The following is a 26,615-nucleotide window of genomic DNA, read 5'->3' on the forward strand; positions in this document are numbered from 1 at the left end:
CCAGGTTTCCCATCACACCTCCCAGGCCGGCATCACACATTCTGTTCTTTCTGCCCCTTTACTGGCACTTCCTTCAGCCATGCCACACAGGAAGGGGAACCCTTATAAGCTAGTCGGGGGCTGGTGAGTCTGGGGTCAAGCTCCACCCACACACATACACACACACACGCACACCACACATACACACACACACATATACAGAGGGGTATTGGAGAAGCACTTACAGCCCCTTCCTCCTTGCCAGGAGGGCCAGGCTTTGGCAGAGTTTTGTCTTCCTCTTTAACCTGAGGGAGCAGACAAAGAAGTCACTGGCAGATCAAGGCTGGGAGACCCAGCACCAGAAGCACAGAAAGGGAACAGGCAAATGGCCTTTCTCTCCCCAAGGGGCAGAGCTTCTAAGTCTTCAGGAGTACTGAGGCTGGGGGACCTAGGCAAGAGATATCCTACCCTGGGATCAAAACTGTCCAGTGACAGCTTTAAAAGTGAACAGCCTCTGTGGATGAGAAGGCCACGTGCCCCTCCTTGCCCTCAATAACCAGCCAAGGCTCTTTGCCCACTTGGGCTGTCTAACGAGCTCCAACCACAAGAGCAACATTATGGCCTTGGTGATGTGGCAGATAATAAGATCCCATTACTTCAACTCATGCAAAACTACAAGAGTCATCCCAACTCAGACAAGAAATGATCTGCACAAAAGTCCCTGGCCTGGTGACTGAGGAGAGGGAAATAACCCCCCAGGGTGGGTGCCTGCTGAGCCAACAGAATTTGGTGCAAGGAGAATGGGTAGCCCCATCAGGCTGGCTCTGGCCTGCTGCTTGGTCCTGTACAATTGGTTGTCTTCTAACACAGAGCCTCAGTGCCTTCCCAGCTGGGCTCTGGCTGGAAACAGGAAGTGGGGCAGAGGGAGGGATTCAGGAGACCAGATATTTTCCCAACCTCATACCCGCAAAACTGCCGAACATGCAACTGAGGGAGGAAACCTCAAGGTTAGGGGTGGGGTGTGGAGGAAGGAAAGACGCCTGTAGCTCTGGCTGCTGTGGCGCTAGGCCCCAGGAGCCGGCCTGAGCGAGAGAGGAGGAGGAAGTCAGGGGGAAACAGCAGAACCACACTTTATCTGGAAAAAGGAGAGAGCTGGGGAAGCTCTGAAGGTTCTTTCAGTTCAGAGACTGGCTCAGAACAGACCCGGGGGGCTAGGCCTCAAGTTTGGGAGCGCTTTCTCCTACCCCTTCACCAGCATTTCTCCCTCAAAAAGCTCAGGCAGCCCGAGCGGATTTAATTTCTCTGCTTTCTCTAGTCACCTAGGAAAAAGCTAGGCCTGTTACCAACCCTACCCCATCCTCAGCAGGCCTTTCTTTCCTGGCACAAAGGGGGTGGGAGAACAGGAAGGAGTCCTTGAGTCCAAAAGGAAAAGGTTCTTAGAAACTCATCCAGGATCATTTTAATGATGTTTTTCCACTTGGGGGCGGGCAGGGAGGGTGGTGGTGGTGGTGGTGGAGTGGGGACTCTGTTTTCAGCCAGGATCCCTGGCTGATTCCGAGCTCTAATCAGCAGTGCCTGGGGCACTGACCAGCCTGCAGTCACTGCAGATTTAAAGCTGCTTCTTGTCTACAGAGCTATTTTCAACGGGCTCAAGCTTCAAAGTTAGTTCAGGCTGCCATGGAGAGAAGGAAAAGGGCAATTATTAACCAGAGTGGACCCTACTATTTTAGAAACTGGGGTTGGAACAGAGAAGGGGAAGGGAGAAGCTGGTGGAGAGGGAGTAAAGAGAAGTGGCAGCTCCTCGGTCTGTACCTGCCGCCCCTCCATGCCCACCACACCCCCCCACCCCCACCCCTCCACGTATCACTCCGTGCATTAGCTCCCTGGCTCGTGGGTTAGAGGGAAAGCAAGTGTTCTCAAACCACACCCACACACTCATTACTGCACGCAGTGCTGTTAGCTGGGGGTCAGGAATGGCTACAAGATTCCAAGTCCCCTCCGCGCCCTTCACCAGCTCCGAATCTGTCCTCCCTCCAGTGGCTCCAGTTTGGGACCTCGAGAGTCTGGCCCAAGCATGAGGTGTTGGGGGAGACACTGGCTGCCCCCCGAAGTGTCTGGGACGCTGGGCCCTGCTGTGAGCTCAGCTCTAGATTTAGCCTCAGGCTGACTCACCCCCCTCCCCCGCCTGCTGTAGGTCATTGTCCAGCCTGGGACTGTGCACCCGCACAGAGGCGCGCCCAGGTTGGCAGCCGGATTCACCCTCTGCACTCAGGCTGCTAACTGGCCTGACTCCCCCATCCCGACCCCTTCTCCTTCTACCCACCACTGCCCCCTGCCTCTGGGAGACCCAGTTCCAGAGGCCTCAGAGCCAAATCCATTCCCAGCAGCCCCTCGTCAGCAGCCACCAGCCCAAGGGTGAATCAGAGCAGCAGGACTGTGGGAAGGGTGTGGAGGGGTTAACTTGGAGGGGCACCAGCAGGACAAAGGGCGGCTCAGCTTACCAGAGATGGAGCTGAGGGGAGGAGCGTGACTCAGGGCAGGAGCCCATCAAGACAGAAGAGTGAGCTCCCCTGTCCTTGTCATTCCCCCCACCCCCAAATCCACACACATGCCCAGTCCATCTCTAGCTTCCGAAGCTGCCTCTCCATAAGCCAGTCTCCTGCCTGCAGACACACCATGCCAAGCATGTGGGGAAAGCACAAAGATTTTGAAATCCAACTTTCCTTTTGCTCCCAGAAGGCAAACCTTGATGAAAAGGCCATGGTGCCGAAGATGGCCTGTACCCCGGGTCAGAGAAGAAACAGGGGGCAGGGTCTCTCAGGGGCTCGGAGTCTTCCTAAAGGCCAGGACCTGCCGGACAAACACTGTGGGCACAGGGGGAAAGGAGGGATAGAGTAGGGGAGGGAGGATTACAAAATTCACAAAGTCAGAAAAGGTAAAGGGAATAAAATATCAAAGAAAACTGAAGGCAAGATAGGTAGGGTACAGAACATAGACCTTCCTACCCTTAGAAGCTGTGCGTTCTTGAATAAACCACTTCACCTCTCTGGGCCTCTCTGTAGAATTAGGGACTGGACTAGTCTAGATAATGGCTGAGGTCCTTTCCAGGTCTAATGGCCCAGAAATCTTGAGTTGGGGGAGGGAGGTACACCAAAGCTGCTGGCCTGTGTCCTAGGAAGGGGATTACGAAAGCTGTCCAGGACCCTAGCAACTTTGCCTTCCACATGGAACAAACAATTACCTACCAGGGCCAGAGGTTTGGAGAACTGTAAAGCTGCCCCATCTTTGGGTTAGAAGCCAGAGCCAGACACCGGTCCTCCCAAAAATCAGCAGCCAGAACCTGCCTCCGCCCAGGACCCGGCCTCGCCCAAAGATTCAGTTCCATTGGATGGCATTTAAGAACTGGTTCATTCTTATCCCTGCTTTTAATGAACTGACAGTTAAAATTTTGATTTTTTTATATACTCAATTAGTGGATCTTTGTTTGTTTTGTTGACTTATTTTTGTTTCGTGAATCAGCTAATATGCCAGACACTTGAAGTTTGTTTGTTTATTCACTCATTTGTTCTTTGATCTCCACCTCAAGTTTTTCTACCCGCCCAGGGAGGCCCCGTCTGCCCCAGGCAGTGGGCCCACCTGGCCGTGTACACCTGGGCCTGTTCCTTCACCAGCTGTTCCACACAAGCAGCACACACATCATTCTGAGCACAAGCCTGGGGTTCTCCCCAGAGAAAATTCTCTTTGTGGCCTTTGTGCAGAATTGCCTGGATAATCTTTTTTCTCTTCTTTACCCTTGGATTTTCAATGAGGATTTGCTTAGGATCAAGAACGACTTAACTTTACCCAATACAGAACTGGTAAGGCACTCGGGCCCCAGAGCTGGTGGCAATGTCTCTGCTATAGTCACCTCTAGCGTCTGTGGAGTGAGGGGTTTGGGAGCTATGTCCTCTCATGGCTGATCTGTTCCCTCTCTAGAGATTCCAGTCATTGCCCAACAATAACGTTTAATTAGTGAACACTGAACACCGAACACCTACAATAAAATGGGCCCTGTAACTAGGTATTTAACATATATTTTCTAATATAAATCTTACAACAACGTCATGAAATGGGAATTACGATTCTCATTTTATAGACGAGGAAAAAGACTCAAAGAGATTAAGTTACAAAGCCCCTAAGTGGTAGAACTGGGATTTGAACTCAGGTCTGCCTTACTCTAAAGCCTCTGCTCTTACCTAGCACATGCTTCCTTAGAGGCCCACCTATCTACAAGTCCTTCTCTGGAATGTCAGGCAGGGAGGCAGGCATCAGAGGGGCTGTGTTGTTCTTAGTAGCCAAATCTGGTTAATAGCCTGCATGGTTCAGGAAATCCAGGTTAAGCCAAAATGTGGACTGATAGTGAAGGTTTTACTAGTGTTCTGCCCGCAGGGTGGTGGGACATTTCTAGACTTGCAAAGAGCCCTTAACTACCACTCTCTGAGGCTCCAGCCACCTCCTCTCTCTGTGGCACTTCTGACTTCTCTTTAGAGAAGGGAAGAGAAATCAACACTCACTGAAAACCTACTATGACCCAGGCACTGTGGCAGGGGCTTCATGTTAATCTCCTCGTTTAATCCTCACAACAACCCACTTTCTAGATAAAGAAATAGAGGACAAACAACGTGCCAGGGGCTCCACAGCTAGTAAGTGGCAGAGCTGGGACTCCAGCCCTGATGGATCTTAGTGAGCTGTTCATATCATTCACTGGACTGTGGTTTCCTCATGGGCAGGACTCTATCTTACCCATCAAACTGCTGGCACTTAATAAATGTTTGTCAAATGACAGTGTTAGAACTGGGGTTCTTTGTACAAACCGCTTATCCCCACCTGGTCTCTTCCTCCAACTGTAAACCATGGAGAATAACTCTTGCTCATCCTGATTCCCAGGGAAGTGGTAAAAATAAGGGAGGTATAATCTCCAAAATTACCAACTATAAACAGTAAGTTCAATGCCTGGGAGTGGAGGGAGGGCAGGTACACTTTGAAATTGCTTGGTAGCTCTTTGTGGAGCTAAACGTAATAACAGCCGTAAAATGCATCGTACCCTGACCTTGTCATTCCATCTTCAGGAATGTAGCCCAATGAGCTGAGTCCAGGAAAGAACAACAACAAACACACACACATGTACACACAAAACTATATAAAGATTGTTACAGACGCTCTATATAACAGCTGCAAACTGGAAACAGCCCAAATGCCTAAAGTTAGGGAATGATTAGGTAAACTCTGATACTTTGATACAAGGCATTATCACACTACCATTTAAGCTGACAAATATGTGGATGATGTAACCGTGTGGAAAACTCCATATGAAGTAACATCAACCAAAAACAAACTAAAACCAAAATTGTATGCCAACAGTCATGATAATAATCTTATAAAGAATGTGAACTACACACAATAGACACACTTGATATTATTTTGTTTTCTACTTGTTACTTACTGTTTATTTTTATTGTAAAGATGGCTAAATAAAAATACAATAAATTCAATAAAAAAGAAAAAGCAAGGCGAGAGTAGCTAAAAGCACTTGTTCCAAAGAGAAGAAACCCAAAGAATGTGCTGAGGGACCACCTACTCTCAGCCCCAGAAGGCTCCCAAAGCTCATGCAGCCTTGGCCAGGCTGGCTTTAATCCTCCTCAGTACCAGCATCCTCCTTTAACCTACCATCTTCTGTGCCCCTTACAAGAGGAAATGGGGGCACGAATGCCCCAGGAGAATAATTCCACCCACCAGGCAGCCCCTCAGACATGGAATACCCAGCCTGGACAAGTGCGTTGAGGCCCAAGTGTTCGTACCAGACACCAGCACACACTGTGGACCCAAGAGAGGCAGGCAACCCTGAGAGAGAATGCCAAGGGGAAGACGAGCCCATGTCACCTGTGGCCAAGATAACTTCCCAGCACCCCCTGCTCGGCCAACACACGCATACTTTGAGTTCTCATTGTGAGGGAAAAAAAAAAAGAGGCCTAGCATCCTCCTCGTCTCTCTCTCCTTTCCCATTCTCAGGCTCTTAAATTCCCAGATGACCTTCCCCTTGCCAGTCCCAACCTATCACTAATGTATCTAAAGTTGGGCGGGGGAGGGGGAGTGGTGGTAAGGGAGATGAAAGGAATAACAATAATAACCCAAAAACCAAACCAAGCTGTTGCCATCAAGTCGATTCTGACTCATGGTGACCCCATATGTTACAGAATAGAGCTGCTCCATAGGATTTCCTTGGCTATAATCTTGATGGAAGCTGACTGCCAAGCTTTTCTTCTGTGGCGCCGCTGGGTGGGTTTGAATCGCCGACCTTTAGGTGAGTAGCTGATTGCAAACAGCTTGTGCCACCAGGGATCAATAGTAATAACAGCCCATCTTTACTAGCATTTACTATGTGTCAGGCACTGTGCTAAACTCTTTACACACGTCTCATTTAATCCTTACAACAACTCTCTGAAGTAGATGCAGATACTATTATAATTCCTACTTTACAAATGAGCAAAAGGAGGTTCAGAGGGTCAAGCAACTTCCCCAAGGTCTCAAAGCAGCCAGTGGCAGATCTGGGACTCACAGCCAGGTCTGCCCTCTGCGAAGGACCTCGGGGGCTCAGACGAAGGAATGGAAGCAGGCCCTGCCCCCATCGTCGCCTGTGCTGTTGTCAGACAACAGGTTGGGTAGAAGGCAGGGGCTTCTACAGATGACCTGCCCCTCCACCCGTGACCTGAATAAGCTTTGCACCGAGTGCTTGAGAGGAACAGGAGCTCTGCAGGAAGTGGCCTGAAGGCCACGCTGCCAGCCAGAGGAGGAGGGGGTGAAAGGCTTGGCAGGGACACCCTGGCCCCTTGGTCTGGCCTCCAGAGAGCCCTCCCCCGCCTAGGGCGGAACAGAAAGCAGACGATCACCCACCGTCACTGCCGGCCAGCCTGGAGGAAGCAGGTGCATGGAATGGCTTCCTGCCGCCACTGCAGTTGCAGAAGGGCCTGGGTTTCCTCCTCCAATGGCTGGTTCTGCTGGAGGCCTCCCTCCCCAGGGGACACTCGCTGCCCCTCAGCAGGGCACTTCGCCATCTGCCTGGCCACCATCTTTCAGGGCCCCAAACTGACAACCTGCTGCTGGTAGCCTGGGTGCATGGAGTGGGGTGGGTGAGGAGTAAGCCAGGTTAGGAAGCACCAACCTCTTGGGGTAAGGGCTCTCTCTGGCCCCACTGCCATGCTGTCCACATGCCCCTCACCACTAGAGCCAGTTCTGTAGCTGGGGCGGGGCTGTCCCCAGGCACAGAGGTACAAATGCTCACAGACATATCTCAGGCTCCTGATACACCTCCGCACAAGGCCAGCCCACACTCTGCCAACTGCTGACACAACTGAAAACCCTACCCTTGGTAGCTGGGGGGGTGGAGTGGGGGGACGGAAAAGACTGGGAGCTAAGGAGGCAGCTATGTCTCTCCTCGCTTGCTTTTTTAAGAAACTTACTCCTCCGGCATAAATCTGTGCTAAAAAAGAGACCTACGAAGAGTCAGTCATCCCTGAGATGCCATCTGGGCCCCTTCCAAGTGTCCTATGCACAGATATGGAAGAGGCTGAGCCAAGTCCACTCAGGGACAGCAAAAAGCAGGGATCCCTGACAACTCCAAGGACCATCCCCTCTCAAGCCCCTCTCTCCTGTCTAGCCAGGAGGAAGACGGGTGAAGGGCTACTCTGGCAACCGGAAGCAGGGCATAAGACTCCCAAAGGCCTGGGAGGTTCTGGGGTTCTGGGGCTTTGGAAGGAAACAGCATTCAAGGAAGGCCCCGAAGGCACTAAGGGTTTACGGGGAAGGACTGTCACAGCCTGTGGGGGTGGCTGATGCGGTCCCAGGGCACTGAGGCTTAGAAGACAGTGCCCCTTCCAAAGCTCCCAAAGTCATGAGTCAGGCCCAGGTTGCCCTGCCCATCACTTCTGAAGGGTTTCGAGGCTGCTGGGGCTAGGTAATTCCCTTCCCACCAGGAGGCTCTGAGAGGAGCCCCAAGACAGCCCCACCTCAACCTCCCCATCTACTTCAGCTGCATCTGGGGAAATAACAAAAAGGCCCCTCCTTCCCTGTATCAGGAAACAGCAGCGGGAGGAACCAGGGACATTTCCGGGGTGGGTGATCAGAGGGACACTCACCCGCATGGCCTGGCCTGGAGCAACCCAGAGCAAGGAGTCTCCTCTCCGATGCTGCTCCGTTAGCTGCTCAAAATAGCACTGGCTGCAGCCCCGCCCCTGCACCCCTCCCTCTCCCCCGCCCCTCCCGTCCAGAGCGGCTGTTGCCCAACCCTGGCCAGAGCCAGCCATGGAGAGCGAGTGGTGGCCGGGAAGACTGCGGGTACCACGTAGCCGACAGGGAGAGGGTGGGTGATACAGCGTGGGTGTGGAAGAGAAGGAGGCTCTTCAAGTAAGGGCGTGGGGGTGGGGGGCAGGCAGTGTTGGAATTAGGGGTAAGGGACAGGGAGGGTAGGACTTTCCTACTGACATACACCCTGGCTCCTGACAGCTGAGCTGATATGGCCCCTAAAAATAGCAGAGGAATTTGAGACCTGCAGCCCCCCGGCCCCACAGGCCAGGATGGAGACAAGCACACGAGCATTCACGTAAACACACACACACTAGCACACATAATCACCGAGTCACAGCACAGTGTTCTTGAGAACACGCAAATCAACCCAGCCACTTAATTACTGCAGCAGAGGCCGAGACAACCACTGATGTCACATCTAATATGATACACAGGGCCCACAGCACACAGTTCCCAAACAGCAGCCGCACGGCAGTCCTGTGAAGTCTGGCAGGAGCAGGGAGGGACCCACAAGATCCGTCTGAGGACCACAGTTACTGCCTCACTGTAATATACTGCAGAGACGTGCTAGGAATCAACAGTGTTCTCTCTGTACATATCCCTCTCCCCCACACACAGCCAGTGACTGCGGCACACGGGAGGGTGGGGCAGCTGAGGTGTGATGGGTGGGTCTTGGCCCTGCAGACAGAGGAAATTGTGGGTGTCTGGAGCAATGGCTGCCGGTGAAAAGCCAGTGCTCCCTGTGAAGAGAAATCCTGGCCTGGCTCTCCAGTTAGCACCACAGGATGCCCCAAAGGATACCCAGACCAGGGCCAGGGACCACTGAGAGGCTGGAATGGGAACTGGGAGCAGGGTGGGAAGGGGCCCAAAGAGGACCTGCAGGCTTCAGAAGCTGTCAGCTCTGCAGAGAAAATCTCCCTTCCTCTCCAGGAAAAAAAAAATGTGGGATGGCATGGAGGTGATGCTAGGAAGTCCTGGAGCAGAGTTGCCTCCCAACCAGTACCCAACGAGGATGGCATCTCTGGCCAGTCCTAAGAGCCCAGAGAGTCCTATAAATAGTATTACTTTCTCTGTGGAAAGGTTGGTAGGCACTGCCAAGAAGACCGCAACTCTGCCTCCAACCTAGCCCATACTCTGTATATGCACAGACGCACAGGCTATTAGGGCTAGGCACTTATGCCTCTGCATTCTAGGGAGTGGTGTCTCTTCATTGGGAGACCGTCCGGCTTTTCTGGGGCTTGTGCTTTGTCACAGGTCTTTGCATCTGCAGTGCCTTCCTAGTACACTGGTGCCAACTTTGGCTGCACCCTGAAGTCACCTGGGGACTTTAAAAATAACTGATGCCTCTCAATTGGTCTCAACCCACCTGGATCAAAGGAGAATGAAGAACACCAAAGACACAAGGTCAATATGAGCCCAAGAGACATAAAGGGCCACATAAACCAGAGACTACATCAGCGTGAGACCAGAAGAACTAGATAGTGCCCAGCTATAACCGATGACTGCCCTGACAGGGAACACAACAGAGAACCCCTGAGGGAGCAGGAGAGCAGTGGGATGCGGATCTCAAATTCTCTTAAAAAAAACTAGACTTAATGGTCTGACTGAGACTAGAAGGACCCTGGAGGTCATGGTCCCCAGACCTTCTGTTAGCACAAGACAGGAACCATTCCCAAAGCCAACTCTTCAGACAGGGACCATAGGATAGAAAATGATACTGGTGAGGAGTGAGCTTCTTGGATCAAGTAGACACATGAGACTATGTGGGCAGCTCCTGTCTGGAGGGGAGATGAGAGGGTGGAGGGGGTTAGAAGCTGGCAAAATGGACACGAAAATAAAGAGTGGAGGGAGAGAGCGGGCTGTCTCATTAGGGGGACAGTAATTGGGAGTGTGTAGCAAAGTGTGTATGGGTTTTTGTGTGAGAGACTAACTTGATTTGTAAACTTTCACTTAAAGCACAATAAAAATTATAAAAAAAAAAAATACTGATGCCTTGATCCCACCCTCTTCCCTCCAGTTTCTGATTTAATTGGTCTTGGAGAGAGGCTCAGGCACTGGGATTTTTCACAGGTCTTCAGGTGACTCTTATGTGCAGCTGAGGTGGGATACTGCTAGACTACAAGGCCAGCATAAAGCCTAGCACAGAGGTGCCAATTTGTTAAATGAATGAGTGAGTTAAGTGAATGAATTACTTAGCTATGTGACTATGGGCAGGTGACTTAAATTTCCCTCATCTGTAACATGAGGATTATGCCTGGACTAACTCTTATAGAGTTATTAATATGAGATTGTTGTTGTTGTTGTTAGGTGCCGTTGAGTTGGTTCCAACTCAGCAACCCTATAGAACAGAGTAGAACTGCCCCCATTGGGCTTCCAAGGAGCTGCTGGTGAATTTCAACTGCAGTCCTTTTGGTTGGCAGCCAAGCTCTTCACTGCTATGCCACCAGGGCTGCAGATGTATGAGATTAATATGGAACATACATCAAGGGGCTTTGGTTCTCATAGTTTGGTCCCCTGATCAGCAGCATCGGCATCACCTGTGAGCTTGTCAGAAATGCAAATTCTGAGACCCCACCCCAGACCTACAGAATCAGAAACTCTGGATATGGTGCCTAGCATCAGTGTTTCAACAAGCCTTCCAGGTGATTCTAATGCTAAAGTTTGCTAACCACTGCTTTAAAGGAATTACTCAGAATGAGACTCCTAGAGCCAGGCTGCCTGGTTCAATCTTGGCTCTTCCACATGGTAAACTGTACAACTTAATTTCTCTGTGATTCAATTTCTTCATCTGTAAAATGGAGGAGGAGTCCTTGGGTGATGCGAATGGTTAACATGCTAGGCTGCTAGCCAAAGGCTGGGGGTTTGAGTCCACCCAGAGGCGCCTCATAAGAAAGGCCTGGAAAGCTACTTCCAAAAATTCAGCCATTGAAAACCCTGTGGAGCACAGCTCTCCTCTGACACACATGGGGTTGCCATGAGTCAGAATCGACTTCATGGCAACTGATACTGGTAAAATGGAGGAAATAATAGTATCTACCACATAGGGTTGACTGTAAGGGTTAAATGAGTTAGTACATGCAAAGTTCTAAGAGCAGTGTCTGGCACATAAGTTTTTTATAAGCTTGGACAATTATTATCTTTCTATGATCATGAGGCAAAAAGGATGTCATCGTAAGTAAAATTTCCCAGTAACTGAAGCCTACTCCCTTTTAGGGACCAATATTTTTTAAGTAGTTTTCTAAATTCTATGACTATTTACAATCATAAAAATAACAAACATCTATATACTGTCTACTTTCTTAAGTAAGACATTCTGAACTCATTTCAGAGATCTCAAACTCAGAGGTTCCCTTCTTTGACCCTATCCATTTCTACTCCTCCCTTGTGCTGAAGGGCACGTCGTCCATACTGTGGTCACTCCAGACTGGACACCTTAGTCCTGACTTCCCTGATGATTCTGCCTCGGCTCCTACTGAGGAAATGAAGGTCCTCAGATGCAGGCTCCCTCATCAGTTTTCATCCTCAATGGTAACATCTCTATGCTTCACTCTCCTCCTATGCTCCCATCTCTGAGGACGTTTCCGTGTCCACCTGCCTCTAGTCCCCATCCTAGCTGCCTCCTCTGGGATCTTCCCACCAAATGAACCCTCTATCCTGACTGCACCCTTAAAGCTCAGGAATCCTCAAAAATCTGTCCTTCCACCGGAGGGTTACATGGGAAAATGTTTACGATAGTTAACATTTTTCCTAAGCTTTGACAATTCTACAGCTGTTATCGTTGTCAGGTGCCCTTGAGTTGGCTCTGATGTATATATTACGTAGCAACCTTATGACATATATATTACTCTTGTAATAAAAGGGAATAGCCAATAAAGGTGGGGGGTTGTGTGTTTTGGTTTTTTAAAAAAAATTTCGTTGTTGTTGAAAATATTCTCAGCAGAACATACACTGATTCAACAGTTTCTACATGTACAGTGACACCGATTACATTCTTCAGAGTTGGGCAACCATTCTCACCCTCCTCTTCTGAGTTGTTCCTCCCCCATTAACCTAAACTCACTGCTTTATTTATTTTTTTTCAGGAGCTTCCCTAATTCACTGTCCATCTCTCTCTTTCCCTTTGTGAAGTAAGCCCTATCCATTGCCTCAGCTCACTTACTACAGCAGCCTAGCTTCTGCCCCACCAATGGCCCAAGCCACTCTCAAATGCCACCAGCCCCCTCCTAGGCACTGCAACCAACCTAGAGCCTCCCTATGCCTATATTAGGAAGCCAGATGCCCTTTGTGTCCATATATCTGTTTTTTAGTTCTTTTGTCTGCTACCTGTCAGGCCATCAGCTGTCACTCTGTCAGCACGTCTCACTTCCTTCTACTGTGCTGTTTCTGCCAAAGGCTAGAAAACCAGATAGCCAAGCCAGATAGAACAGTGTTCAAAGCAGAACAAGTAGCATATCAGTGAAACCTGCAGGCCCATCTGTGAATGAAGAACCTGAGTTTTCACACAGAGACTCTATGTGCTCTATTTTGGCTGCTTGGGGGCCTTTTTAACCCACCTACCATTCATCAGTGCTCTGGAAGATGACTTCTGGGTGACCAGGTCTTGTTTGGAAGTAAACATGTGCCCATCTGCTACTCTTTTCTGTTTGGATGACTAAATCCTGTCAATTCTGTCTGGGAAATGTTTGGTGTTACCAGCGGTGATCACCTCAAAGCAGTTTCACTTTCCCTAGTGAAGAGGGCAGGCCCCTTCAACTACATTCAGAGGGGAAGCCGAGGCCCTGGCAACCCACACATCTTCACACACAACCACAACGAATCCTTCTGCTGCTGTCTCAGGCCATGGTCCATGTTTTCAAGAAGCCCAACCTATGGCTTTGGGAGGCTATGCAGTCACTCCCACAGCCAGCCAGATCACCCCCAGGCCCCTCAGCAGTTCACCTTTCACTTTTCTAGTATCCCTCTCCCTCAACATACTGTACAATTCTAACTATATGACCTTCTGGAAAAAACAAAACTATAGAGAGTGAAAATATCAGTGGTTGTCAGAGGATGGGAGCGTGCGTGTGAATAGGTAGAGTGCAGGGCATTTTTAGGGCAGTGAAACTAATCTGTATGATACTGTAATGGTGTACACATGACATCGACCGTTTGTCAAAACCGACAGAACTCTACAACATAAAAAAGTAAACTGCAGTGTAAACTACAGATCTCAGTTCATAATGATGCATCAATATTGGTCCATCGATTGTAATAAATGGACCAGAGGAACACAAGATATTAGCAGAAGAAACGATGTGCAGGAAGGAGGGGTTATACAGGAACTCTCTGTACTTTCTGCACCATTTTTTCTGTAAACCTACAACTACTCTAAAACATAAAGTCTACTAAAAAATTCAAGGGCGAGCTAAAAGCTTAAGGAAGCCAATAAAATATTATTGATCTTTTAAATTTGCCCTTGTATATCACTTCCAAAAGAAAAGGAAGAACTAACTGAAGAAACTACAAGAAAGGCCGATCTAAAGGGAAGGACACGGAGAAGAAAAATGTGTACATAGTGGAAGTTAAGTAATAGGGAAGTCAAGGGTGAAAAAAGAGCAATTTAGAAAACAGGAGGGAGACAAACTGTATTTTGAAAGCACTTCTTGTTGACTCAATAAAAATCCCTATGGCTCAGGAAAAAAAAAAAAAAAAGATACCTACCTTAAACCCCAAACCAAACCCACTGCCGTCGAGTAGATTCTGGCACATAGTGACCCTATAGGACAGTGTAGAAATGCCCCATAGGGTTCCCATGGTTGTAAATCTTTATGGAAGCAGGCTGCCATATCTTTCTCCCGAGGAGCAGCTAGTGGGTTCGAACTGCTGACCTTCTGGTTAGCAGCCGAGTGCCTTAACCACTGTGCCGTGAGGGTTTGCTTGTACCTACCTCATGGGGTTATTACGAAAATTAAAAGAGATAACACAAGTAAAGCACCTGGTATTATGCCTGGCAATCATAAGTCATGATGAAATTATTAATATTTGTAAACCTGTTGCCGTCAAGTTGATTCTGCCTCCTGGCAACCCCATGTGTTACAGAATAGAACTGAGCTCCATGGGGTTTTCTTGGATGTAATCTCTATGGAAGCAGATCGCCAGGCCCTTCTTCTGCAGTGCCACTGGGTGGGTTTAAAGCACCAACCTTTTGGTTAGTAGCTGAGAGCAAACCATTTGTGCCACTCAGGAGCCTTTTTAATATTATTAAATTAGTATTAAAATCCACCGCACTGTCTGTGCTTAAATATCACACACACGATGGTTCTTGATTATACTCAATACGGTGCTCTACTGTATACAGTGGAAAACCCAGAACCCATTGTCGTCGACTCAATTCTGACTCATAGCTTCCCTGAAGGACTGAGTAAAACTGCCCCATAGGGTTTGCCAAGGAGTGCCTGGTGGGTGTGAACTGCCGACCTTTTGGTTAGCAGCCGAGTTCTTAACCACTACACTACCAGGGTTTCTGTATAAAGTGGAGTCATATATTTATTACTTGGGATTAGATTCTAAAGTCAGCATGTAGGGCAAAAATAGTCAAGATGAGCCCTGGAAACCCCTTAAATTGCCCACAAAGTATACTATACATGGTCTTGCATACTCTATGTATCTGTGTGGAAGCATTATGTATACAGTCATGCACAGCCTAATACAATAAAAATATATAAAATACAATTTTAATAGACTACAGTAATATAGTTTTTAACAAAGTCATAGAGTTGAATTTAAGTTTAATATGCATATGCCATGACTACACAGCATAAGAAATGTTCTCAAATAATATAATTCAAGTTAGAACATGCGCCTTGCTCCAACAGGGGCATACACAGCATAAACGAATGTTTCGAATGGTAATTGATTTGTGTTATTTGTTTAAATCTTCTCTCCCTGGAGAACAGGGACTATTTCTTTCCTCCTTTACATTCCATTCCACCCAGCACTCGGCACACAGTAGGCGTACAATAAACATCCATTGGATTTAGCTGACTGATCTGAAAGGTGCATGGATGGTAAGCCAGGTGGAGCAGAATGGGGGGTAAGGGAATATCCACACAGGGTAACAACTTCAACTATTCTGTTCGCGCACATTGGTGCATGGGGTAAGCGAAAGGTCCTTGGCTCTGTTTCTGGCACCTGAACAGTCCTAGTGCCTAAACTGGGCTGAAGCCAGGCCATGTCTGAATCTAGTCATCTCAGCCACAGTGGGCTTTGAGCAGTTTACTTATTCAACTAGCACAAACATGCAATACCTAGAGGTGAACGCTGTGGGGAAGCACAAGGCCTACTTCTTTTTCTGTCTTCCCACAACTAGACCATGTGCATTTTGAGGCAGAGGCTGTATCTTCTTCGCTGTTGTAGTGCCACCATCTACTTAGCATTAAGGACCCCTGGTGGTGTCATGGTTAAAATGCTTGGCTGCTAACCGAAAGGTCAGCAGTTTGAAACCATCAGCTGCTCCTTGACAGAAAGATGTGGCAGTCTGCTTCTGTAAATATTTCAGCCTTGGAAATCCTATGGGACAGTTCTACTCTGCCCTGTAGGGTGGCTATGAGTGGGGATCAACTTGATGGCAACAGGTTTGGTATGGGTTAGGGATGCTGACCTAGCTGAAGGATGCAGAGAGAGAAGGAGGCTGGAAGCTGAAAGACCATTAGAAAGTCAGTGACAGCCTAGACAAAAGGCAAGGAGGGTCTGCCTGGTACTCTGGTAGCGGGTAGGGAGGAGAGGGATGATGCAAGAAGTATCAGCTGGGCTTGGTTGGCTACTGGGGGAGGATGGAACATGGGCACAAAAGAGGGGAGGAGGAGTTGGAGGAGAAGAACTAGAGAGACTTCAAGGATTCAAGACTGGGAGTTGGAGAGGACACTAGCCAAAACAGGGATATCAGATGGAGAGGCTGGTTTGGAATGAAAAAGTTAGAAAATACTGGAACTGAGGTTCTATTTAGTGTCTTAAGAAAAATAACACTCCCCGAACCCCATTTATTCCTCCAATTGTTTTTTAAAGCAAAACTCCTACAAGGGGGAGGGGTCTATAAACACTGCCTCTCTAAATGGATATTAACTGTAGAGTGTTTGTATTACTAATTGGCAATGTGTGAAATGTCATTAACAGAACTCTTTATTAAGGGGAGCTGGGGCAGTGCTGCTTCAAACACTCTGCCCTCAGAGCTGGGGAGGGCCTGGGGCACTCATGCCTTCTGGGGAAAAGAGCACACCACGTCCACAACGACACGTGTGAGCTCTCAGATGGCCAGTTCAGAGGCTCGTCTGAACCAGCACTAGGACCCCTATTCGTTGTCACTTGTCTTCAGAGAAAGTTCCAGAGCAAGAGTGCCCTGCCTTTCTTGGGAAGTATTATCCTTTATTCCTTTTTTTTTTTTGTATGCAATAAAATGCCTTCTCTTTTGTTAAATAACAATGACAGTAGACAGACTGGCTTTTAAAAAAAATGATTGGTACCCTTTAAGGTACCAAAATTTTCTTAAAATCTTAGTGGACACAATGATGAGTGGATTCCAAAGTGGAAGAGGACAGACCCCTTAAAGGAGGCTAGAGATGACCTCAGAAGGGTCAGGAGGACCGAGAGGGAACCTGGAGTGGCCAAACGGGCCCATCCCCTGGATGGGCCCGGACACTCACCGCCTTCTATCAGCGCTGGTGTTACAGTTGGTGCCAGCGGGAGTCAGGCTCAGGCCCAAGCTGCAACTCGAGCTTCCGGACACGCCCACCAGCAGGCGCGTGGGCGGGGCCGGAGGCGGGGCCAGGCCGGGCACATGCACCGGAAGGCCCGGAATGTATCCGCCTTTGCATTGCCGCAAGAGCCCGGCAGAGGGCGGCCGCTCCCTTCTCACCGACCCGCCAGCGCCGCCGAGCCCACGGGATTTCTGGGCCCCGCCCCCAGGAGGCGCCCCCCCCCCCCCACCGGAGGTGAAAGCCTGAGGGGCTGTAACAGCAAGATGGCCTCTCGTTTTACCTCCGAGGGAAACGGCAAGAAGAGGCCTGGTGAGCACGACGCCGACTTTGTTTTGATCCTTGCCCTATCCCCAAAGCCTAAAACAGTTCCTACCAAGGTGGGCACTCAATACATGCTTATTGATTGAATGCAATGAAAAGATGAATTTTTATATATATATATATATATATATAGTCAGGAGACAATGAAAGGATGAATGTATATATATAGTCAGAAGACGGTCAGACCTTGGGTCTGTGGGGAGCGGTGCTGTATAAGCAACCCAGGAGGGTCAATCGGCGGCCCATGGCCAGCCCCGGGGTGCCTAGCCACAGATCACTGCCCCAGACTTGGCCACTCAGGCTAAGGGCTCAGGAGCTTCCCCTGCTCCTGCCTTCCCACACCCAAAGCTTGCTCAGAGCCTGGTGCCACCACACCATCTAGTGGGTGCTGAACCCTAGGCGGGACGTTAGGGCTGTCCTGTCTCTCAAGATTGAGGCCCTGGCTGGCTGCAGAGACCACCTAACTGGAGGCTCCAGTAGGCCTCTGCTCCCTGAGGACGCTCAGCTGCTGGGGATTTCCTCAGGGCCCCTGGGGATTTCCAAACCGCCTGGCTTTGCCAGGCTCCCACAAGGCCCAAAGCCAAGAGCTAACCTTAAGGATGGTATCCCCTAAAACCCACACACCCCTGCCCCACATCTCACCAAGACTTGGGTCACTTCTGTCTGTGTCTCCTAAATGCTCTGCATACACATATTCCCATCCCCATCCCCCCGGCACAGAGAATAAGCATAATGAAGCATTCTTCTTCTCTTTTCATATAAACAACAACTCTTCATTGTTTCCACAAATGAAAAAAGGGAAGCCAGTTTAAGGGTCAGTCACACAGATTTAAATAAAATATCAGTAAGGACTCCCTGGGTACGAGCGTTGGAGGCCTATGGCGCCTATTCTCAAAGTCAGGAGGGCTCATTTAGACAAACCTCAGCTTCCTCCAAACGCTGGACATTCAATAAATATTTGAGGAACTCTGGAGGCCCCTATTGAGTCAGTTTCTAGAACTCTTTGAAGTAAAAATAAAGCACAAACCCGTACCTCTGTAGGTCCCGACTGAGCCTGTTCCCAGAACACTTTGAAGTAAAAATAAAGCACAAGCCCAAGCTCCATAGAAGCAGGAAGGAAGAAGTGAAAGCGTCTACCTTTCTCGCCAACCCACCACCTCCACAGTAAGCCCTGGCCAGACCCACCTGGGCATGTGAGCACCTGCGTGTTACACAACTGGGCAGAAGACATGCTTGGCAAGGTGGAGAAGCACTGCCCCAGTTGGCCCTGGGGCATCGGGATTCCAGAGTTGGTGAAGTGTAGAAATTGCCAGAGAGGCCAAACCTTCCATCCTGAGAGGAAGGGAGAATGCCAACCTCCCCAGAGTCACTGAGGGGATTGCAGGGAGAGACAAGAGCACCCCATGATTTCTTTCTGGGAGTTGTCTAGAGCTGCACTGCCCGGTATGGTATCCACTAGCCACGTGTGGAAACCCTGGTGGCGTAGTGGTTAAGTGCTACGGCTGCTAACCAAAGGGTGGGCAGTTCGAATCTGCTAGGCGCTCCTTGGAAACTCTATGGGGGAGTTCTACTCTGTTCTATAGGGTCACTAAGAGTTGGAATCCACTTGATGGCACTGGGTTTGGTTGTAGCCATATGTGGCTACTGAAATTGAAATAAAGTTGAAATGTAAACAATGGGATTACTTCTGACTTAAATAAAATGTAAATTTCAGGTCCTCGGTCATACTAGCTACCTTTCAATAGCCACATGTGCCTAAATGAAACCAAACCCGTTGCCATCGAGTCAATTCCAACTCCTAGTGACCTTATAGGACAGAGTAGAACTGCCTCATAGGGTTGCTGTAAATCTTTACAGAAGTAGGCTGCCACATCTTTCTCCTGCAGAGCAGCTGACCTTTTGGTTAGCAACCGAGTGCTTAACCACTGCACCGCGCAGGCTCCTTCACATGTGACTGTGGTTATTAGGTGCCTTGCAGGTGGTTCTGACTCCTAGCAACCCTATGTACAACAAAACGAAACACTGCTCAGTCCTGTGCCATCCTGACAATTGTTGCTATGTTTGAGCCGACTGTTGGGCTGTGTCAGTCCATCTTGTTGGGGGTCTTCTTCTTTTTTGCTGACCCTCTACTTTACCAAGCATGATGTCCTTCTCCAGGGACTGGTCCCCTCGATTACATGTCCAAAGTACGTGAGACGAAGACTCGCCATCCTTGCTTCTAATAAGCATTCTGGCTGTACTTCTTCCAAGACAGATTCGTTCGTTCTTTTGGAAGTTCATGGTATATTCAATGTTCTTCACCAACAGCATAATTCAAATGCATCGATTCTTCTTCAGTCTTCCTTATTCATTGTCCAGCTTTCACATGCATATGAGGCCATCGAAAATACTGTGGCTTGAGTTAAAACGAGTTAGATGCACCTTATTCCTCAAAGTGACATCTTTGCTTTTTAACACTTCAAAGAGGTCTTTTGCAACAGATTTGCTCCATGCAATAAGTCTTTTCATTTCTTGACTGCTACTTCCATGGGCATTGATTGTGGATCCAAGTAAAATGAAATCCCTAACAACTTCAATACTTTCTCTGTTCATCATGATGTTGCTTATTGGTCCAGTTGTGAGGATTTTTGTTCTCTGTTCAGGTGTAATACATACCGAAGGCTGTAGTCTTTTATCTTAATCAGTAAGTACTTCAAGTCCTCTTTGCTTTCAGCAAGCAAAGTTATGTCATCTGCATGTCCCAGTCTGTTAATGAGCCTTCCTCCAATCTTGATGGCACATTCTTTTTCATATAATCCAGTTTCTTGGATTATTTGCTCAGCATACAGATTGAATAAGTATGGTGAAAGGATACAACCTTGACACACACCTTTTCTGATTTTAAACCATGCTGTGTCCTCTTGTTCTGTTCGAATGATTGCCCCTCGGGCTATGTACAGGTTTTGCATGAGCATAATTAAGTGTTCCACACATGGCTAGTAGCTACCAAATTGGACAACAAAGATTATAGAATAATTCCATCTTTGCAGAATGTTCTATTGGACAGGTTTGGTCTAGAGGTTCCCCCTTTCAGCTTGTCCTAGTCATCCTTGACAAAGACTCCTTCAGATGATACCCCTGACTCTCTGTTGCTACTCTCCCCTCCACCTCAGAAAGCAGTGGAGGAGGGGACTGTAGCCACAATAGTTAACACCCAGCCTGGGAACAGAAGCCAGATGCCAAGGAGCTGAAAAGGCAAGGCTGAATGGAAGCCTGCCCCGACCCCAAGGCATTCCAGGCCTGGGAGAAAGCCCCTCAGTGCCACACAATCATCCCTTGTTTCTAAAGAGTCTCTGGGCCATGCATGGGTAAGATATCTGGAATGTAGTGGCCTGAGGCCCTGGAGGGCTTCCCCGTGTCACCCGCTGCTGGACTCGTGTTAGTGCTCCGAGAGAGAGAAGTCCCAGCAGAATCTTGGACTTTCAAGGACAAATAAGGCCAATCAATGAAGTCTTGTCCCAAGCAGCATGCCCAGGCCTTCTGCAGCAAGGGGCAGCAAGGACCACACTGGACTACTCTGCATTGCCAGTTGGATGAACCAAAGGAGGAGGAGAACATGGTGGAGAAAGGACTCTGAGACATGCTTGCCATGCTAGGGAGGCTCAAACAAGCTCTACCAGCGCTAGGTCCATGGAAGACCAAGGGAACAGAGTATGGACCTGACCACTATCACAGGAACTTAACAACGTGAGAGGTTTTGCCACAGTAGTTAGAGAATCTGAGTGGAAGAGTCTGGGTCAGCTCATGTGTGATGGAAGGAACAGAAGACAGGCCAGGGAACTGGCCAGTCAGGGCCTGTTTAGCCTTGATCCAGGACAGGTGTGAAGAAGCAAAATCAGCTGTCAACCCCCCACCTGCCCCCCAAAAAAGGGTAGTTCATTTGTCCAACTGGAAAACAAATAGGTAGAAAGAAGTCTGGCATTCTAAAGGTATTGCCATTAGCCAAGAGTTTGACTGAGGGAGGTCACAGAAAAGGCAGCAGAGTTTTAAACTAGATTGGAAACTCTGGGCAAAGCAATCCCACTCTGAGGTTACTGCATGGCCCTGAGTAAGCGTGGTGACCTCTGGGCCTTATTTCCTTATCTCCACCTGAAAGGTACTTTGGACAAAAGTACCAACCTGGGGACAGCAGTGAAGCCCTCCCCTCTCCATGAGCAAAACTGAGTCATTGTGGGCAGAAGGTCCACAACGCTACCAAGCACCAAATGCGTCCTGGGGTGTAGCACACCCAACACGTCAGAGGTATACTGATGACGATGATGATGTCCATTTTGGGGCACTTACTATGTGCCAGGCACCACCCTAAGCAATTTAGATGTATTAGTGATTTAATCCTCAAAACAACTTTGAGGAAAGTACTATTTTACTTTCTCATTTTACAGGTGAGGAAAGTAAGGCACAGAGAAATTAAATAATTTGCCAGAGGTTATTCAGCTAGTAAGTAGCAGAGCCAGGAGTTGAAGCCAGGGAGTCTGACTCCAGAGTCCATGCCTCAACCAATACATGCCAATGTATTAAGAATACATACATAACCATACCTAACTCCAGATTTGTGGGCCCTTCTTCCTATGCTGCCTTCCTCCCTCTTTCTCTCCACAAAACGAGCTGGAAGCAGTTCCTACAGCCAAAGCCAGCCTTTCTGTCCAACTCCATACTGGCCAAGCACCTGTTTCTATGGCAACAATAAGAGAGCTACAGTTTGGATTTTGAAGAGAGGGGGCAGGGGACCCTTTATAGCATGGGTCCCTCTTTCAGAGGCACAGAAGAGAACTGTCAAAACCAGTGGACTAGAGAAGATAATGGGGCTGGGTGAAACCCAAGGCCCTGATAAAAGCAGAAAAACTCTGCCTTGCCCTACCCCAGAGACCAGTTCCTCTGGCTTGGGGCCAGCCTTCATCTGGACAGAGAGGTGAGCGCTGGTTAAAGGGCTGGAAGCTGACAGAGAATTGCTTCAGATGAGGTGTGGGAGAAAAGGACAACTCAGTCTAAATTTTTATCCGCAGTATGGGTGAGACGCTCAGGCCGTTTCAGGCTAGGTGTCCTGCCACAAAGCCCAGTTCTGCTCCCCAGGTCACCCAGTAATGATGGGTGGAGGTGAGTCACAATAAAGAAGCCCTGAGAGAGGAATGCAGACAGGCACCCATGTGCCTGCACAGGGTGGTTTCCCTCCCATGAGGGAAGGCGAGGGCATTTGGGGTGAGGTGGTCAAACTGGCACTCCTAACCGTCTCCAATCGTAGACCTCATTCCTGCCTGCCCCTCAGCTCACCCAAACAAGAAACTCCTGTCGTCCAGAAATGCTGAAGCCAGAATCCCAGGCTGCCAGTGGAATGGGATGCTGCCAGACAAAGCCAAGTGCTAAGGGGAATCGGGATGTTTGCTGGTCACTTGATTCCAGGAAGACAGACCACAGCAGTCCCCCGAGGCTTCTCAGGCGGCAGGCCCAGTTTCCCTCTTGGTTCTATTGATCTTGATGCACGGCCAAGCGAGTGGGGACTCGGCGTCACGCTGTGCCTGTGTCCTTTAGGTAACCTAGACTGCTGCTGAGGAGGGATGCAAGGCTGTGTCAGGTTCAGGCCGGGTCCCCCCAGTGCCTGAAGTGCCAGGCACACAGGCTCCCACAGTCTGGATAGCTCTGGGTAGGGCAAGGTAGAAGGTCTAGGAGGAAGCCATTTACTGCTCCAAAGCCTGTGCTCCTGCACTCGGCTCCACAACAAAACCAACCCACAGATGAGGGAGGCAGGGGTCGGGAGGGGAAGGATGCAGGGCCCCCAGCAGGAAGACCTAACACAGGAGACAGCGTCAGACCCTTCCCCCTCGCTGTGTCCCTGCAAGGTTCCACTGGACTCTCCAGACATCTTCCTCTTGATATGATAGGGCTGGGAATGAAACTGGATGTCACAGAGTCATGATGGGCCATGCTGCCTGACGGTGCTGTCACTGCTTGGCCCCAGCCCATGCCACCCTGGGCTGAGATCTATCTTTTTGCAGATATCTTCTAGAGAAAGTGTAGGCACCCTGATCACAGATATGGCATCTTCTGTCTTTCTCCTCCGCAGAACCCAGAGTGCAGCATAGGGCAGGTGCTCATCAGGGCTTCTGGATACCCTGCCCTGATGGTGCCAGTGCTCTGGGGGCATTCACACTTGGCCTTCCCCACAGTCCACAGCCATCCCTCTTCATACCCAACACTCTGCCCTCTTCAGCCCCAGAGCCAGGGGGAGTTGCACAGTCCTGCTGCCTAAGAAGAGCCCAGGAAATGCCCTGTGAGAAATCTCCCTCCCTGCATGTACCCTGCTTGCCATAGGGCATGGCAGTGAGAGAAACTAGGGAGGGAGAGAGGAAGTGAGTCAGCTCCTTGCAGAAATGGGAGTGAGAAGGAGGAACCAGCAGAGCTGAGATCAGAGGGCAAAGGGCACAGAGGCCAGAAAGGTCACCAAGAGAGAAGGAACCAGGCCCTGCAGGCATTGTAGGGCCGAGAAAGTGGAGGGCAGATCCAGGTGACAAATGCAACAGGGGCACCTCCTGCCAAGGCCAAATGGCCCCCCTAGGCCAGAGAACCTGGGTCTGGCAGGCACAGCCCCACCTGAAGATGGAATCCGAGGCGGTTCCACTTCCTGACTCATGTACCAGCCAAAGGAAGTGAGGCCTTGTGGGATGTGGCCAGCCGCCCTCTCCTCCTCACAGAGGTGGAGTCTCTGGTCTCCAAGGTCTCCCACTGCCTCTCCTGAGCCCTACAGCCTAGGCTCCCCCTGGCCTGGCCCAGTGGGGGACCCAGCTGTCTGTCTCCCAGAGAGGGGCAGGGCAGTGCAGTGGGGCTGTTCCAGCATCTGCCCTTGCCCTCTCCAGTAGCCCCTACCCATGCAGGAGCTGTCCCCAGGCTCCAACTGGAATCTTTGCTCTGACTGGGAAAAATCCTTGCAGTGAAAATTCCCAGCTTGCCGACATTCCAGCACGCAGGCAGCCCCAGGAAAGCGGCAGGAGGGAGGAAGAAGCCTTGGGCCCTGTTGGGCCACATTCCACCCCCTCAGAGACCTATAGTCAGTCAGACAGGCACATTCCTCCAAGGTCCCCAGGGCTGGACACTGTGTGGTCCCCATATAACACTGAATCTGCTTCTAACCCAAGCCTGGCGCCTTCATAGGGGTTCCAGTGCAGGGGCAGACAGCTCCTCCCACAGCCTCTTCCCCAGGTTCCTGCTTCTGGGTGCCTACACAGCATGTCTCTCCTCTATTCCTGTGAGAAATGGCAAATCCCTAGGGACACGGGAAACAGAGTTAGTGGAGGCAAAACATGGTAACACACTACAGACAAGTCACCAAGGCCAGTTGGGGGTTGGGGGTTCTAGGAACCAAACTGAGCTAAATGAGGAAAACCAGGCAGAGAGGCTAGGAAACCAGTTCCTGGTTATAGAACCATCTCCTTCTGTTCAACAAATATCCGCTGCTCTCATGAAGTGCTCCAGCATTGAAGAAATAATAAGAAAACCGATTAATTCCAATCTTGTTGAGTGGTATGAAGGAGAAGGATAGGGCGCTGCCAAGACGGGGACCTGATGTGGTCGGGAAGGATTAGGGAAGGCTTCCCTGAGGAGTGATACTCGAATTGAGGCTGATGCGTATGAGTGTATGGGCAGGGAAAGGTATTATAAAAAAAAGGAACAGAAAGGACTCAATGGCAGAAGCCCATGGGACCTCTATACTGCACACCCACTAACCGCTAAGCACTCCTGGGCTGTGCTCCCCAACGTATTTCACACAACACACACCTAGGAAACAGCAGAGTACAGCACCCTTGCAACATGGAAGAGGAGCCTGGTGTTGGTCAAAGAGGGACACCCTGGGAATCCTGCCACCCAAGCGCTGTGGAGATCAGTACCAGCATACCAGTAAAGGCCCAAACGTGAGAGAGGCAATGTCCCTGCTCTCCCAGATCTAGCAAAGAAGTATAAGGGGCAAAAATCTGCACTCCTTCCAGCCTTGTGGGACCGCATTCAAATGCTGCCAAGAGAGATGCCTCTCCTCTTCCTAAGGCTTCCAGAGGCCTTCTTCTGGCTTCTCTCAACCACCTTTTCCAGGACATCTTCATCTCCCAGCTCCCACAATATTCAATCCTGCCTGCAGCCACCTGGGCTCGCTTCCTCTGGGCTAATTAATCCTCAGGAGAGACTGAGAGCAACAGTCACACTTCTACAGCACAGACCTTCCACACCATCCATAAAGGAAGAACGAGAGTGGTCAGTCACACCTGACTTCCTCTTCCCTTCTGGAAGGAAGGCAAGGAGGTGAGGAGGTTTCTCATGACCAAAGACAGCAGGAATCAGAAGGGCCCAGGCCTGGACTGGGTAGTGAACTTAAAAGGATATCCAGGTACTGTCTTCCTCCTTCCTGTACAGCACACTGGGTAAGTGCAAGGAGCTGATGGCCTGAGTTCAAATCCTGGCAAGCCACTTATTAGCTGTGAGACCTTAGGCAACTTACTTAACCTCTCTGCCATCTACTTGTGATCTAGTTTCCTTATTTGTGAAATAGAGATCATAATAATACTTACTTTATTGGGTCGTTGTGAGAATTAAATGTGTTAATATATGTAAAAGACCTAGGACAGCACCTCACATGTGGTGAGCACTAGCTATGATCCTTATCCTTGCTATTATTTCTCATGCCCTTCCCTCAAGACATTTCTTTCCAGCTGAATTTTAACCAGATCAACTAAACACCACTCAGGGAGCATGTATGTGCCAGGCACAGTACTGGGCACAATACAGAGCACAGGGCAAACACTCTACATTCTTCCTTGACCCAGAGTCTGTACAAAGCAGCTGGGTAGAGCCAAGACAGGGCAGACTGCCGTGCCCTGATTCTGAGGAGCATATGGCGGGAGATGAAGGGAGCCAGCGTGGTGACCCAGGTCTAAGGAAATTGTTTCCCAACCAAACTAGAGCCAGCAACTGAAAAAATAAGCTTTGCTGACACTGTCCCCTGTATTTAACAGAACAGAAGCTGCTGCCAAACACCACGCAGGACTCTAGGGTTGGCTGGGGCCCCCCAAATTGCACAGCAGGGGCGGTGGGGCATGAAAACCCCACTCCTTTGCAGGGCCTATCTGGCATAGTGGGCACCCACAGTGCTGCCGGATGCCTGGGGCGCATCCGTACCCTCTGCCCAGAACTGACAATGGAGGCGCCAGGCAGCCTGCCCAGGCA

General features: G+C 49.6%; 1 protein-coding gene across 5 annotated transcripts in view; it reads right to left on the reverse strand.

Moving 5' to 3' along the window:
• MYO18A (myosin XVIIIA) overlaps window positions 1-26,615 on the reverse strand; it is a 102,515-nt gene that overhangs the window by 57,173 nt on the left and 18,727 nt on the right. For 4 of the 5 annotated variants that reach the window (XM_064271489.1, XM_064271488.1, XM_064271486.1 and 1 more), the window contains exon 3: window positions 225-284. The exons of the other annotated variant lie outside the window; for it this stretch is intronic. In XM_064271489.1, coding sequence (XP_064127559.1) covers window positions 225-284 — 60 coding nt within the window. The remainder of the gene's footprint in view (window positions 1-224; window positions 285-26,615) is intronic. 5 annotated transcript variants of the gene reach the window in all.

The sequence above is a fragment of the Loxodonta africana genome, chromosome 18, assembly GCF_030014295.1.
Source record: "Loxodonta africana isolate mLoxAfr1 chromosome 18, mLoxAfr1.hap2, whole genome shotgun sequence".
Taxonomy (NCBI): domain Eukaryota; kingdom Metazoa; phylum Chordata; class Mammalia; order Proboscidea; family Elephantidae; genus Loxodonta; species Loxodonta africana.